The sequence below is a fragment of the Oncorhynchus mykiss genome, chromosome 32 (genome assembly GCF_013265735.2).
Source record: "Oncorhynchus mykiss isolate Arlee chromosome 32, USDA_OmykA_1.1, whole genome shotgun sequence".
NCBI classification, from domain to species: Eukaryota; Metazoa; Chordata; class Actinopteri; order Salmoniformes; family Salmonidae; genus Oncorhynchus; species Oncorhynchus mykiss.
In genome coordinates, this window is record NC_050572.1 from 10073986 (window position 1) to 10089921 (window position 15936).

At 46.7% G+C, this 15936-nt stretch overlaps 1 protein-coding gene across 4 annotated transcripts in view; it reads right to left on the reverse strand.

Annotated features, from left to right (window-relative positions):
• Nucleotides 1-8295: 8295 nt before the first annotated feature.
• The window catches only part of LOC110487897 (programmed cell death 6-interacting protein), a 37178-nt gene continuing 29537 nt past the window's right edge, over nucleotides 8296-15936 (reverse strand). For 2 of the 4 annotated variants that reach the window (XM_036971817.1, XM_036971814.1), the window contains exons 17-18: nucleotides 10147-10334; nucleotides 8296-8824 (exon numbers count right to left, since the gene is read on the reverse strand). In XM_036971817.1, the coding sequence (XP_036827712.1) occupies nucleotides 8599-8824; nucleotides 10147-10334 (414 nt within the window). In that variant the 3' untranslated portion in view covers nucleotides 8296-8598. The remainder of the gene's footprint in view (nucleotides 8825-10146; nucleotides 10335-15936) is intronic. The other 2 variants (XM_036971816.1, XM_036971815.1) reach the window with 2 other exon arrangements.

Below are 15936 nucleotides of genomic sequence, written 5' to 3' on the forward strand. Positions count from 1 at the left end.
TCAATGCTCCAGACATTTTTTGGTAACCTTCCCCAGATCTGTGCCTCGACACAATCCTGTTTCAGAGCTCTACCTTTTATAGACAGGTGTGTACCTTTCCAAATCATGTCCAATCAATAGAATTTACCACAGATGGACTCCAATCAAGTTGTTGAAACATCTCAAGAATGATCAATGGAAACAGGATGCATCTGAGATTAAACCTCTTTTTGCTTTGTCATTATGGGGTATTGTGATGTCATGATGGGGTATTGTGATGTCATTATGGGGTATTGTGATGTCATTGTGGGGTATTGTGATGTCATTATGGGGTATTGTGATGTCATTATGGGGTATTGTGATGTCATTATGGGGTATTGTGATGTCATTGTGGGGTATTGTGATGTCATTATGGGGTATTGTGATGTCATTATGGGGTATTGTGATGTCATTATGGGGTATTGTGTGTAGATTGATGAGGATGTTTTATTATTTCATCCATTTTAGAATAAGGCTGTGACGTAACAAAATGTAGATAAAGGGAAGGAGTGTGAATACTTTCCGAATGCGCTGTGTGTGTGTGTGTGTGTGTGTGTGTCATATTTATCTGTGGAATTCACTTGACCCACTGAGACAGGTGAATGTGTGTGTCATATTTCTCTGTGGAATTCACTTGACCCACTGAGACAGGTGTGTGTGTGTGTGTTTCATTCCTGTAGCCTGGCTGAGCTAAGACATATTTTTACCCCTAATGACCTCCAGCTCACAGCCTTCACTGGGCTTTCAACCAAACCTATCTCTCCGGTCTCTCTCCCTCTCTCTCTACTTACCCCTCTCGGTCTCCCTCTCTCTCACCTTACCTGTCTCCCTCCCTCTCTCTCCTTACCTGTCTCCCTCTCTCTGTCCTTACCTATCTCCCTCCATCTCTCTCTCCTTACCCTTCTCGGTCTCCCTCCCTCTCTCTCCTTACCTTTCTCCCTCCCTCTCTCTCTCCTTACCTGTCTCCCTCCCACTCTCTCCTTACCTGTCTCCCTCCCTCTCTCTCTCCTTACCTGTCTCCCTCTCTCTCTCTCTCTCTCCTTACCTGTCTCCCTCCCTCTCTCTCTCCTTTACCTGTCTCCCTCCCTCTCTCCCTTACCTGTCTCCCTCTCTCTCTCTCTCCTTACCTGTCTCCCTCTCTCTCTCCTTACCCTTCTCGGTCTCCCTCACTCTCTCTCCTTACCTGTCTCTCTCTCTCTCTCTCTCTCCTTACCCGTCTCCCTCCCTCTCTCTCCTTACCTGTCTCCCTCTCTCTGTCCTTACCTGTCTCCCTCCCTCTCTCTCTCCTTACCCTTCTCGGTCTCCCTCCCTCTCTCTCCTTACCTGTCTCCCTCCCTCCCTCTCTCTCTCCTTACCTGTCTCCCTCCCTCTCTCTCCTTACCTGTCTCCCTCTCTCTCTCTCTCCTTACCTGTCTCCCTCTCTCTCTCCTTACCCTTCTCGGTCTCCCTCACTCTCTCTCCTTACCTGTCTCTCTCTCTCTCTCTCTCTCCTTACCCGTCTCCCTCCCTCTCTCTCCTTACCTGTCTCCCTCTCTCTGTCCTTACCTGTCTCCCTCCCTCTCTCTCTCCTTACCCTTCTCGGTCTCCCTCCCTCTCTCTCCTTACCTGTCTCCCTCCCTCCCTCTCTCTCTCCTTACCTGTCTCCCTCCCTCCCTCCCTCTCTCTCTCCTTACCTGTCTCCCTCCCTCTCTCTCTTTACCTGTCTCCCTCCCTCTCTCTCTCCTTTACCTGTCTCCCTCCCTCTCTCTCCTTACCTGTCTCCCTCCCTCTCTCTCTCCTTTACCTGTCTCCCTCCCTCTCTCTCATTACCTGTCTCCCTCTCTCTCTCTCCTTACCTGTCTCCCTCTCTCTCTCTCCTTACCTGTCTCCCTCCCTCTCTCTCTCCTTTACCTGTCTCCCTCCCTCTCTCTCCTTACCTGTCTCCCTCCCTCTCTCTCTCCTTTACCTGTCTCCCTCCCTCTCTCTCCTTACCTGTCTCCCTCTCTCTCTCTCCTTACCCGTCTCCCTCCCTCTCTCTCCTTACCTGTCTCCCTCCCTCTCTCTCTCCTTTACCTGTCTCCCTCCCTCTCTCTCCTTACCTGTCTCCCTCCCTCTCTCTCTCCTTTACCTGTCTCCCTCCCTCTCTCTCCTTACCTGTCTCCCTCTCTCTCTCTCCTTACCTGTCTCCCTCTCTCTCCTTACCTGTCTCCCTCCCTCTCTCTCTCCTTTACCTGTCTCCCTCCCTCTCTCTCCTTACCTGTCTCCCTCCCTCTCTCTCTCCTTTACCTGTCTCCCCCCTCTCTCTCCTTACCTGTCTCCCTCTCTCTCTCTCCTTACCTGTCTCCCTCTCTCTCTCTCCTTACCTGTCTCCCTCCCTCTCTCTCTCCTTTACCTGTCTCCCTCCCTCTCTCTCCTTACCTGTCTCCCTCTCTCTCTCTCCTTACCTGTCTCCCTCCCTCTGACTTGTCTGTCAGCCCTCGTTATGAAAATAGCCTAAAGTAATTTGGCAGGGTGGGGGACTGACAAACTCATATATAGAGGCCTATCTATAAAAACTGCAAAACCCAAAGGTGAAGACACAGCATCGACAGCAGAGCGACATAAACAACAACAACAACATCATCATCATCACAGGATGTGGACAACGACAAAGTAAAATACAGCGTATTTTTTAATAAATAGAGCGTGTTTTTGTTTTTTTTACCTTGTGGGAGCTGATCCATTAACCGGGAGCTCCTCAAGAGGTGTGTGTGTGTCCGTGTCAAATCTCACCTGAGAGGCTGCAGTCAGATCATTTCACACATCTTCTTGAGGGAGACATCACCGTTCGTCTCCCCCGGCCGCCTCCCACTGTTCTTTGTCAGTCACCTGCACGGTGCACGAGATGCCTCTCTCTCTCCCAAACACAACCTGCATGGTGCACGGGATGCCTCTCTCTCTCCCAAACACAACCTGCACGGTGCACGAGATGCCTCTCTCTCTCCCAAACACAACCTGCATGGTGCACGAGATGCCTCTCTCTCTCCCAAACACAACCTGCATGGTGCACGAGATGCCTCTCTCTCTCCCAAACACAACCTGCACGGTGCACGAGATGCCTCTCTCTCCCAAACACAACCTGCACGGTGCACGAGATGCCTCTCTCTCTCCCAAACACAACCTGCATGGTGCACGAGATGCCTCCCTCTCTCCCAAACACAACAGCAGCTGTCACTGCACTGGATCTGAAACGCACGCGAACAAAATTCTCGCTCACTCTCCATCCCTCCCTCTCCCTCTACGTATCCATCTATCTCTCTAGTTGACAGCTGCTAGTCTGCTGGTATAGTATGGTAGGCACAGCGGGCAGGGAAGGAGACTGAGTGTCGGCCTCATCTCCCCAAAGCTCAGAAGGAGACCCACATATTATATAAAACCTATTAGAAAGTTGTGTGTGTGTCAGTGTCTGTGTGTCAGTGTCTGTGTGTGTGAGTAATTGTGTGAGTCCGTGTGTGTGTCAGTGTGTGAGTCAGTGTGTGTGTGTCAGTGTGAGTCAGTGTTTGAGTCGGTGTGTATCAGTGTGTGAGTCAGAGCTATAGCCTGGGCGTGTGTGAGTCAGTGTGTGTCAGTGTGTGAGTCAGAGCTATAGCCTGGGCGTGTGTGAGTCAGTGTGTGTATCAGTGTGTGTGAGTCAGAGCTATAGCCTGGGCGTGTGTGAGTCAGTGTGTGTCAGTGTGTATCAGTGTGTATCAGTGTGTGAGTCAGAGCTATAACCTGGGCGTGTGTGAGTCAGTGTGTATTAGTGTGTATCAGTGTGTGAGTCAGAGCTATAGCCTGGGCGTGTGTGAGTCAGTGTGTGAGTCAGAGCTATAGCCTGGGCGTGTGTGAGTCAGTGTGTGAGTCAGAGCTATAGCCTGGGTGTGTGTGAGTCAGTGTGTGAGTCAGAGCTATAGTCTGGGCGTGTGTGAGTCAGTGTGTGAGTCAGAGCTATAGCCTGGGCGTGTGTGAGTCAGTGTGTGAGTCAGAGCTATAGTCTGGGCGTGTGTGAGTCAGTGTGTGAGTCAGAGCTATAGCCTGGGCGTGTGTGAGTCAGTGTGTGAGTCAGAGCTATAGTCTGGGCGTGTGTATCAGTGTGTGAGTCAGAGCTATAGTCTGGGCGTGTGTATCAGTGTGTGAGTCAGAGCTATAGCCTGGGCGTGTGCGTCGGGAGCTAACACAAGTCTTTAGGTTTCAATCACCTTTTTTTTGGATCCATTTATTGATTGGTTATTCTGAGGCAGGAAATGAGATCATAGGGGGCGTGTCCCAAGTCAAGAGAGTTTGTGTGTGTGTGTATGTGCACCAGTGGAGGCTGCTGAGGGGAGGACGGCTCATAATAATGACTGGGACGGAGCGAATAGAATGATATCAAACACCAAGAAACCATAGAAACCAAGTGTTTGACATATTTGATACCATTCCACCTGTTACGCTCCAGCCGTTACCATGAGCCCGTCCTCCCAAATGAACGTGCCACCAGCCTCCTGTTGTGTGTAGCTCTACCTTCCAGTAGTATATCATATCTGTGTGACAGTGAGGAGCTCCGTCATTATGGCATGCTGGGATATTAATCATCCGTTTGTTCTCTCTCTCCTTTCTCAGTGCGGTTAAAAGTTCCTCTCCTGTAGCGAGACATTGTGCTCCAATAGATGGCTGGTGATGTGTGGACACCTGAGATCAACACACTGAAACTGTTCTTCACTTAACTGTCCTGTCTGAGAGAGATGGAGAGAGATGAGGAGAGAGAGAGGAGAGGGAGATGGAGGGAGAGAGAGGAGAGAGAGGGAGAGAGGGAGAGGGGAGAGATGGCGAGATGGGAGAGAGAGAGGAGAGAGATATGGAGAGAGGAGAGACGCAGAGTCATTCTGAGCCGACCTCACACTGGGCGCCAATCTGTCAGACTCACACACGTACACATTTTCTAGGTTTATGTCAATGCACGCACACAAAATATATCTGGAGAGGTTGTCTGTTGGAAATCACCAGCGGGAAATTGTGATTGGATGAGATGATGACCTCAGAGGATTTCATTTGCATAATAACTTACCTGGAGACGCCCGGAGCTCAGGAGATTAGGTGTGTGATTGGTGGTATATTTAAATTAAATAACTCGCTCTGTGTGTGTGTGTGCGTGCGTGCGCGTGAAGAAATAAGTGAGACAGGTGAATAACCTTGTAAACCTTAGATAGACATCGCATCATTGTACCGGTCCCATTATGGCGTGTCTGAGCGCAGCACCATCTCCATTTTCAAGTCGTCAGTTTTGTTCTACTACGTCTATGAGTTGGTGAACTAACTGAAAGAGTACGAGAGTGCTGTATCTGTCCCTTTATCTCAGGTTGGTGGCAGTTCCAACCGTCTTGCTAGATGCACTGCTCTCGGGGCCATGCCTGCCCTCTCCTGGCTACTTCCTTTAACTACATCAGTAGCTTTCAGCAGACTGGACAATGAAGTATAAATGGTATATAAATGTACAAGTCTATGGTTCTGAAGATCAAAGACAATGTTCCTGAATAAAGTAAACTCAGCAAACTGCACACAGGTGTCTGGTATGGTATCCAGAGGTGTTTAATCACATTAGAACCACAGAGAGAAAGAGAAACAGTCTGTTGTTTGGTTAACCACATACATATATAATATAATATAGTATACAGAGTCTTCACTAAGTATTCACAGCTCTTGACTTATTCTACATTTTGTTTATCAGCCTGAATTCAAAATGGATCACATGGATTTTTCCTCTCACCCAATACCCCATAATGACATCACAATACCCATAATGACATCACAATACCCCATAATGACATCACAATACCCCATAATGACAAAGTGAAAACATGTTTTTAGACATTTTGGCTAATTTTATTGAAAATGAAATACAGAAATATCTAATTTACATACGTATTCACACACACACACGAGTCAATAGTTTGTATAAGCGCCTTCGGCAGTGACTACAACGGTGAGTCTTTCTGGGTAAGTCTAAGCACTTCCACACTTAGATTGGGCAACATTTGCCCATTATTCATTTAAAAATGATTCAAGCTCTGTCAAATTAGTTATTGAGCAATGATAGACAACCATTTTCAGGTCTTGCCATAGGTTTTCATTTAGATTCAAGTCAAAACTGTAACTCGGCCACCCATGAACATACACCGTCTTGTTGGTAAGCAACTCCAGTGTAAATTTGTTATTATGTTTTAGGATATTGTCCTGCTGAAAGGTGAATTTACCTCCCAGTGTCTGGTGGAAAGCAGACTTAACCAGGTTTTTCCTCTAGGATTTTGCCTGTGCTTAGATCCATTCTGTAAATGTATTTATCCTGAAAACCCCCCCACTTCCTTAATGATTATAAGCATACCCATAACATGATGCAGCCACCCCTCTGCTTCCAAATATGGATAGTGGTACTCAGTAATGTTATGTATTGGATTTGCCCCAAACATAACACTTTGAATTCACCATTGGCCTCATGGTGAAATCCATGAGCAGTTTCCTTCCTCTCTAGCAACTGAGTTAGAAAGGACGCCTGTAATCTTTGTAGTGACTGGGTTCATTGACAACATCCAAAGTGTAATTAATAACTTCACCATGCTCAATGTCTGCTTTTTACCCATCTACCAATAGCATTGCAAAACTTCCTTAGTCTTTGTGGTTGAATCAGTGTTTGAAATTCACTGCTCGACTGAGGGACTTTTACCTGTTTGGGGTACAGAGATGAGGTAGTCATTCACCAATGATTGCATGCAACTTATTTAAGCTTGAAATAACAACAGGTTTGAATACATACTGACTCAATATACATTTCAACTTTTCACTTTTAATTAATTTACATTTTATTGCATTTAAAAAAGACATGATTCCACTTTGGGCCAGTGACCAAACAAAATCTAAATATAATCCATTTTAAATTCAGGCTGTAACAACAAAAGTAGGAAAAAGTCAAGGGGTGTGAATACTTTCTGAAGGCCCTGTATGTAATAATCTTTATCCCAGAAAAACATCTCCAGCCGTACTCTGATTATAGGAGAGAACGCATCTCCAACGGTCCTCAACTACATGAGAAAACCTACAGGCCGTTTTCATTGGATCAGTACATCAGTATTATTCATTAGAAAAAATAGGATATAGATATAGTTGTAATAGAAGCGCCAGGAAATGATCTCGCTGATCAGAGCTGGGTCAATATTCAGTAGCAAAACGGTTTGATATACAGACAAGGAACATTTGTTCAAGTCGTACATTTGCACTCCTGGACACAACCGTCGGTCCTCCGGTCCCCTCAACCGGTGACATTGCACGGGACCATCCACCCGCTCCCAAATAAGGAATCACACCTATAGACTACGCCCCCTCATCCCCGAATGCAGTGAGGCTCCTCAGAGCGTTGGGCCAGGAAGCGGAAGCTAGCGGTGAAAAATCTGTTGATGTATCCTTGAACAAGGCACTTCCTTCCTTTACGACCTCCACATGTCAGGGGTGTCGTACTACTACGACCTCCACATGTCAGGGGTGTCGTACTACTACGACCTCTACATGTCAGGGGTGTCGTACTACTACGACCTCCACATGTCAGGGGTGTCGTACTACTACGACCTCCACATGTCAGGGGTGTCGTACTACTACGACCTCCACATGTCAGGGGTGTCGTACTACTACGACCTCTACATGTCAGGGGTGTCGTACTACTACGACCTCTACATGTCAGGGGTGTCGTACTACTACGACCTCCACATGTCAGGGGTGTCGTACTACTACGACCTCCACATGTCAGGGGTGTCGTACTACTACGACCTCTACATGTCAGGGGTGTCGTACTACTACGACCTCTACATGTCAGGGGTGTCGTACTACTACGACCTCCACATGTCAGGGGTGTCGTACTACTACGACCTCCACATGTCAGGGGTGTCGTACTACTACGACCTCTACATGTCAGGGGTGTCGTACTACTACGACCTCTACATGTCAGGGGTGTCGTACTACTACGACCTCCACATGTCAGGGGTGTCGTCCTACTACGACCTCCACATGTCAGGGGTGTCGTACTACTACGACCTCTACATGTCAGGGGTGTCGTACTACTACGACCTCTACATGTCAGGGGTGTCGTCCTACTACGACCTCTACATGTCAGGGGTGTCGTCCTACTACGACCTCCACATGTCAGGGGTGTCGTACTACTACGACCTCCACATGTCAGGGGTGTCGTACTACTACGACCTCCACATGTCTGGTGGATGTGACAATAAAATGTTGTGTTTGTTTTTGTTTTTTTTAGTGTTCTAAAAGAGGCCCAGCCCAAAACCAGGAAGTCAGTTAGATCAGGACGAGAAGTTAGGAATTAAATAAAGAATCAACGCAATAATTAGAAAAATTATATGAAAAATGAATTAAACAAGGGTGGTGGGATAGAGTAAGGGTAGAGTAGGGAGGGAAGGAAGGAAGGAGGGGAGGGAGAGAGCGAGAATTTATTGCAGAGGTTAGAATCACGGTTTCTGCTGTCAGTTGGAGGATGGCAGAGGGGAGGGGTAGAAGGGCTGAAAAGTGGGAAGAGAGGGAATGATAGAGTTTACACAGTAGTTATTGTTGTGGGTAGTATGGTTGATGTGGTGGGTGCTGGGGCTGCTGTTGGTAGGTGTAGGGGTGCTGCTGTGTGGGGGGGGTCCCGGGGAAACCCCCCTGTCCAGGTGCTGGGGCCTGCTGATAGGGGACGTAGGGCTGCATGTTAGGCTGCATAGCGGGGGGCATGTTGTACTGGCCGTACGCTGCATACGGGTTATAACCCATGGGCATCTGGTAGGCATACCTGGAGATACAGAGGCAGAGAGAGAGTTATAACCCATAGGCATCTGGTAGGCATACCTGGAGATACAGAGACAGAGTTAGGAGCGAGAGTTAGGAGAGACAGAGAGTTAGGAGAGACAGAGTTAGGAGAGACAGAGAGTTAGGAGAGACAGAGAGTTAGGAGAGACAGAGAGTTAGGAGAGACAGAGAGTTAGGAGAGACAGAGAGTTAGGAGAGACAGAGAGTTAGGAGAGACAGAGAGTTAGGAGAGACAGAGTTAGGAGAGAGAGGGGGAGGGATAGTTAGAAGAGAGAGAGTTAGGAGAGAGAGGGGGAGGGATAGTTAGAAGAGAGAGAGTTAGGAGAGAGACAGAGAGAGAGTTAGGAGAGAGACAGAGAGAGAGTTAGGAGAGAGACAGAGAGAGAGTTAGGAGAGAGACAGAGAGAGAGTTAGGAGAGAGACAGAGAGAGAGTTAGGAGAGAGACAGAGAGAGAGTTAGGAGAGAGACAGAGAGAGAGTTAGGAGAGAGACAGAGAGAGAGTTAAGAGAGAGAGAGAGAGAGTTAGGAGAGAGAGAGAGAGAGAGTTAGGAGAGAGACAGAGAGAGAGTTAGGAGAGAGACAGAGAGAGAGTTAGGAGAGAGACAGAGAGAGAGTTAGGAGAGAGACAGAGAGAGAGTTAAGAGAGAGAGAGAGAGAGTTAGGAGAGAGAGAGAGAGAGAGAGTTAGGAGAGAGAGAGAGAGTTAGGAGAGAGACAGCGAGAGAGTTAGGAGAGAGACAGAGAGAGAGTTAGGAGAGAGACAGAGAGAGAGTTAGGAGAGAGACAGAGAGAGAGTTAGGAGAGAGACAGAGAGAGAGTTAGGAGAGAGACAGAGAGAGAGTTAGGAGAGAGACAGAGAGAGAGTTAGGAGAGAGACAGAGAGAGAGTTAGGAGAGAGACAGAGAGAGAGTTAGGAGAGAGACAGAGAGAGAGTTAGGAGAGAGACAGAGAGAGAGTTAGGAGAGAGACAGAGAGAGAGTTAGGAGAGAGACAGAGAGAGAGTTAGGAGAGAGACAGAGAGAGAGTTAGGAGAGAGACAGAGAGAGAGTTAGGAGAGAGACAGAGAGAGAGTTAGGAGAGAGACAGAGAGAGAGTTAGGAGAGAGACAGAGAGAGAGTTAGGAGAGACAGAGAGAGAGTTAGGAGAGACAGAGAGAGAGTTAGGAGATAGGGGGGAGGGATAGTTAGAAGAGGGGGAGGGAGAGAGAACAGCAATGGAAGTGTGACTAGAACAACGGACGGATAACAGTTGTGCAACTCTCACACAGTCTGCCGACTGGGACAATAAAGGTATTGATTGATTCACCCTGGGTATCCCTGGTAGGTGGGGTAAGGCGGTCCCTGTGCCTGTGAGGGAGGGGCCATGGGTGGGGGGTTTCCTGGTTGAGGCTGGTTGTCTGGAGGGTTACCAGGTGCGGAGGCGGCCTGGGGGGTGAAGGCAGGAGGAGGGGGCCGCTGGGGCGGCTGGGCCTTCACCTGGGGCTGCTGAGGCTGCTGGGAACGGGAAAGAAGTGAAAATAAGTGATCAATAAAAAAATAAATAGATAACTAGTAAACACTGATAAACATTTCATTTATTGATCGCTTGAAAAATTATATTTTCACAATAAGAGACAACATTTACATTCATGTTCATCTCTGTCGTGATTGAGCAAGTTTGATTAGGCTGAACCGGTGTGAACCGGTGAAGAGGAGCGGCCTGATCAAATCCATCAGTAATCTGTGCTGCCCGGTCACATGGTCAACAAGGCAGCATGGCACATTGTTCAAAAACAGGTCTTCTCCAGAAAATATAGGTTTGAATTTTCCAACGTGTTTTCCTTCAGAAGGTAGACAAACTTTTGGTTTTGTTTGTTATCAAGTGCAAACATTCTTAAAACTACTGGCACATAACTCAGTCCTCCATGTATACCCAACAAGACATGTTACCAGAGTTGTCTGTTTAAACTACTGGCACATAACTCAGTCCTCCATCAAGACATGTTACCAGAGGTGTCTGTTTAAACTACTGGCACATAACTCAGTCCCCCATCAAGACATGTTACCAGAGGTGTCTGTTTAAACTACTGGCACATAACTCAGTCCCCCATCAAGACATGTTACCAGAGGTGTCTGTTTAAACTACTGGCACATAACTCAGTCCCCCAACAAGACATGTTACCAGAGGTGTCTGTTTAAACTACTGGCACATAACTCAGTCCCCCATCAAGACATGTTACCAGAGGTGTCTGTTTAAACTACTGGCACATAACTCAGTCCTCCATCAAGACATGTTACCAGAGGTGTCTGTTTAAACTACTGGCACATAACTCAGTCCTCCATCAAGACATGTTACCAGAGGTGTCTGTTTTAACTACTGACACATAACTCAGTCCCCCAGCAAGACATGTTACCAGAGGTGTCTGTTTAAACTACTGGCACATAACTCAGTCCTCCATCAAGACATGTTACCAGAGGTGTCTGTTTAAACTACTGGCACATAACTCAGTCCTCCATCAAGACATGTTACCAGAGGTGTCTGTTTAAACTACTGGCACATAACTCAGTCCTCCATCAAGACATGTTACCAGAGGTGTCTGTTTAAACTACTGGCACATAACTCAGTCCTCCATCAAGACATGTTACCAGAGGTGTCTGTTTTAACTACTGACACATAACTCAGTCCCCCAGCAAGACATGTTACCAGAGGTGTCTGTTTAAACTACTGGCACATAACTCAGTCCTCCATCAAGACATGTTACCAGAGGTGTCTGTTTAAACTACTGGCACATAACTCAGTCCTCCATCAAGACATGTTACCAGAGGTGTCTGTTTAAACTACTGGCACATAACTCAGTCCTCCATCAAGACATGTTACCAGAGGTGTCTGTTTAAACTACTGGCACATAACTCAGTCCTCCATCAAGACATGTTACCAGAGGTGTCTGTTTAAACTACTGGCACATAACTCAGTCCTCCATCAAGACATGTTACCAGAGGTGTCTGTTTAAACTACTGGCACATAACTCAGTCCTCCATCAAGACATGTTACCAGAGTTGTCTGTTTAAACTACTGACACATAACTCAGTCCTCCATCAAGACATGTTACCAGAGGTGTCTGTTTAAACTACTGACACATAACTCAGTCCTCCATCAAGACATGTTACCAGAGGTGTCTGTTTTAACTACTGACACATAACTCAGTCCTCCATCAAGACATGTTACCAGAGTTGTCTGTTTAAACTACTGACACATAACTCAGTCCTCCATCAAGACATGTTACCAGAGGTGTCTGTTTAAACTACTGGCACACAGCTCAGTCCTCCATCAAGACATGTTACCAGAGGTGTCTGTTTAAACTACTGGCACATAACTCAGTCCTCCATCAAGACATGTTACCAGAGGTGTCTGTTTAAACTACTGACACACAGCTCAGTCCTCCATCAAGACATGTTACCAGAGGTGTCTGTTTAAACTACTAGCACACAGCTCAGTCCTCCATGCAAACCCATCAAGACATGTTACCAGAGGTGTCTGTTTAAACTACTGGCACATAACTCAGTCCCTCAACAAGACATGTTACCAGAGGTGTCTGTTTAAACTACTGGCACATAACTCAGTCCTCCATCAAGACATGTTACCAGAGGTGTCTGTTTAAACTACCGACACACAGCTCAGTCCTCCATCAAGACATGTTACCAGAGGTGTCTGTTTAAACTACTGGCACATAACTCAGTCCTCCATCAAGACATGTTACCAGAGGTGTCTGTTTAAACTACTGGCACATAACTCAGTCCCCCATCAAGACATGTTACCAGAGGTGTCTGTTTAAACTACTGGCACATAACTCAGTCCTCCATCAAGACATGTTACCAGAGGTGTCTGTTTAAACTACTGGCACATAACTCAGTCCTCCATCAAGACATGTTACCAGAGGTGTCTGTTTAAACTACTGGCACACAGCTCAGTCCTCCATGCAAACCCATCAAGACATGTTACCAGAGGTGTCTGTTTAAACTACTGGCACACAGCTCAGTCCTCCATGCAAACCCAACAAGACATGTTACCAGAGGTGTCTGTTTTAACTACTGGCACACAGCTCAGTCCTCCATGCAAACCCAACAAGACATGTTACCAGAGGTGTCTGTTTAAACTACTGACACACAGCTCAGTCCTCCAACAAGACATGTTACCAGAGGTGTCTGTTTTAACTACTGACACATAACTCAGTCCCCCATCAAGACATGTTACCAGAGGTGTCTGTTTAAACTACTGACACACAGCTCAGTCCTCCAACAAGACATGTTACCAGAGGTGTCTGTTTTAACTACTGACACATAACTCAGTCCCCCATCAAGACATGTTACCAGAGGTGTCTGTTTAAACTACTGACACATAACTCAGTCCTCCATCAAGACATGTTACCAGAGGTGTCTGTTTTAACTACTGACACATAACTCAGTCCCCCATCAAGACATGTTACCAGAGGTGTCTGTTTAAACTACTGACACATAACTCAGTCCCCCAACAAGACATGTTACCAGAGGTGTCTGTTTAAACTACTGACACATAACTCAGTCCCCCAACAAGACATGTTACCAGAGGTGTCTGTTTAAACTACTGACACATTGCTCAGTCCCCCATGCAAACCCAACAAGACATGTTACCAGAGGTGTCTGTTTTAACTACTAGCACATAACTCAGTCCCCCAACAAGACATGTTACCAGAGGTGTCTGTTTAAACTACTGACACATAACTCAGTCCTCCATCAAGACATGTTACCAGAGGTGTCTGTTTAAACTACTGGCACACAGCTCAGTCCTCCATGCAAACCCATCAAGACATGTTACCAGAGGTGTCTGTTTAAACTACTGGCACACAGCTCAGTCCTCCATGCAAACCCAACAAGACATGTTACCAGAGGTGTCTGTTTTAACTACTGACACACAGCTCAGTCCTCCATGCAAACCCAACAAGACATGTTACCAGAGGTGTCTGTTTTAACTACTGGCACATAACTCAGTCCCCCAACAAGACATGTTACCAGAGGTGTCTGTTTTAACTACTGACACACAGCTCAGTCCTCCAACAAGACATGTTACCAGAGGTGTCTGTTTTAACTACTGACACACAGCTCAGTCCCCCAACAAGACATGTTACCAGAGGTGTCTGTTTAAACTACTGACACATAACTCAGTCCCCCAACAAGACATGTTACCAGAGGTGTCTGTTTAAACTACTGGCACATAACTCAGTCCCCCAACAAGACATGTTACCAGAGGTGTCTGTTTAAACTACTGACACATAACTCAGTCCCCCATCAAGACATGTTACCAGAGGTGTCTGTTTAAACTACTGGCACATAACTCAGTCCTCCATCAAGACATGTTACCAGAGGTGTCTGTTTAAACTACTGGCACATAACTCAGTCCCCCAACAAGACATGTTACCAGAGGTGTCTGTTTAAACTACTGGCACACAGCTCAGTCCTCCATCAAGACATGTTACCAGAGGTGTCTGTTTAAACTACTGGCACATAACTCAGTCCCCCAACAAGACATGTTACCAGAGGTGTCTGTTTAAACTACTGGCACATAACTCAGTCCTCCATCAAGACATGTTACCAGAGGTGTCTGTTTAAACTACTGGCACACAGCTCAGTCCTCCATGCAAACCCATCAAGACATGTTACCAGAGGTGTCTGTTTAAACTACTGGCACACAACTCAGTCCTCCATGCAAACCCATCAAGACATGTTACCAGAGGTGTCTGTTTAAACTACTGGCACACAGCTCAGTCCTCCAACAAGACATGTTACCAGAGGTGTCTGTTTAAACTACTGGCACACAGCTCAGTCCTCCATGCAAACCCAACAAGACATGTTACCAGAGGTGTCTGTTTTAACTACTGACACACAGCTCAGTCCTCCATGCAAACCCAACAAGACATGTTACCAGAGGTGTCTGTTTTAACTACTGACACACAGCTCAGTCCCCCAACAAGACATGTTACCAGAGGTGTCTGTTTAAACTACTGACACATAACTCAGTCCCCCAACAAGACATGTTACCAGAGGTGTCTGTTTAAACTACTGGCACATAACTCAGTCCCCCAACAAGACATGTTACCAGAGGTGTCTGTTTAAACTACTGACACATAACTCAGTCCCCCATCAAGACATGTTACCAGAGGTGTCTGTTTAAACTACTGGCACATAACTCAGTCCTCCATCAAGACATGTTACCAGAGGTGTCTGTTTAAACTACTGGCACATAACTCAGTCCCCCAACAAGACATGTTACCAGAGGTGTCTGTTTAAACTACTGGCACACAGCTCAGTCCTCCATCAAGACATGTTACCAGAGGTGTCTGTTTAAACTACTGGCACATAACTCAGTCCCCCAACAAGACATGTTACCAGAGGTGTCTGTTTAAACTACTGGCACATAACTCAGTCCCCCAACAAGACATGTTACCAGAGGTGTCTGTTTAAACTACTGGCACATAACTCAGTCCTCCATCAAGACATGTTACCAGAGGTGTCTGTTTAAACTACTGGCACACAGCTCAGTCCTCCATGCAAACCCATCAAGACATGTTACCAGAGGTGTCTGTTTAAACTACTGGCACACAACTCAGTCCTCCATGCAAACCCATCAAGACATGTTACCAGAGGTGTCTGTTTAAACTACTGGCACACAGCTCAGTCCTCCAACAAGACATGTTACCAGAGGTGTCTGTTTTAACTACTGGCACACAGCTCAGTCCCCCATCAAGACACGTTACCAGAGGTGTCTGTTTTAACTACTGGCACACAGCTCAGTCCCCCATCAAGACATGTTACCAGAGGTGTCTGTTTAAACTACTGACACACAGCTCAGTCCCCCATCAAGACATGTTACCAGAGGTGTCTGTTTAAACTACTGACACACAGCTCAGTCCCCCAACAAGACATGTTACCAGAGGTGTCTGTTTTAACTACTGGCACACAGCTCAGTCCCCCATGCAAACCCAACAAGACATGTTACCAGAGGTGTCTGTTTTAACTACTGACACACAGCTCAGTCCCCCAACAAGACATGTTACCAGAGGTGTCTGTTTAAACTACTGGCACA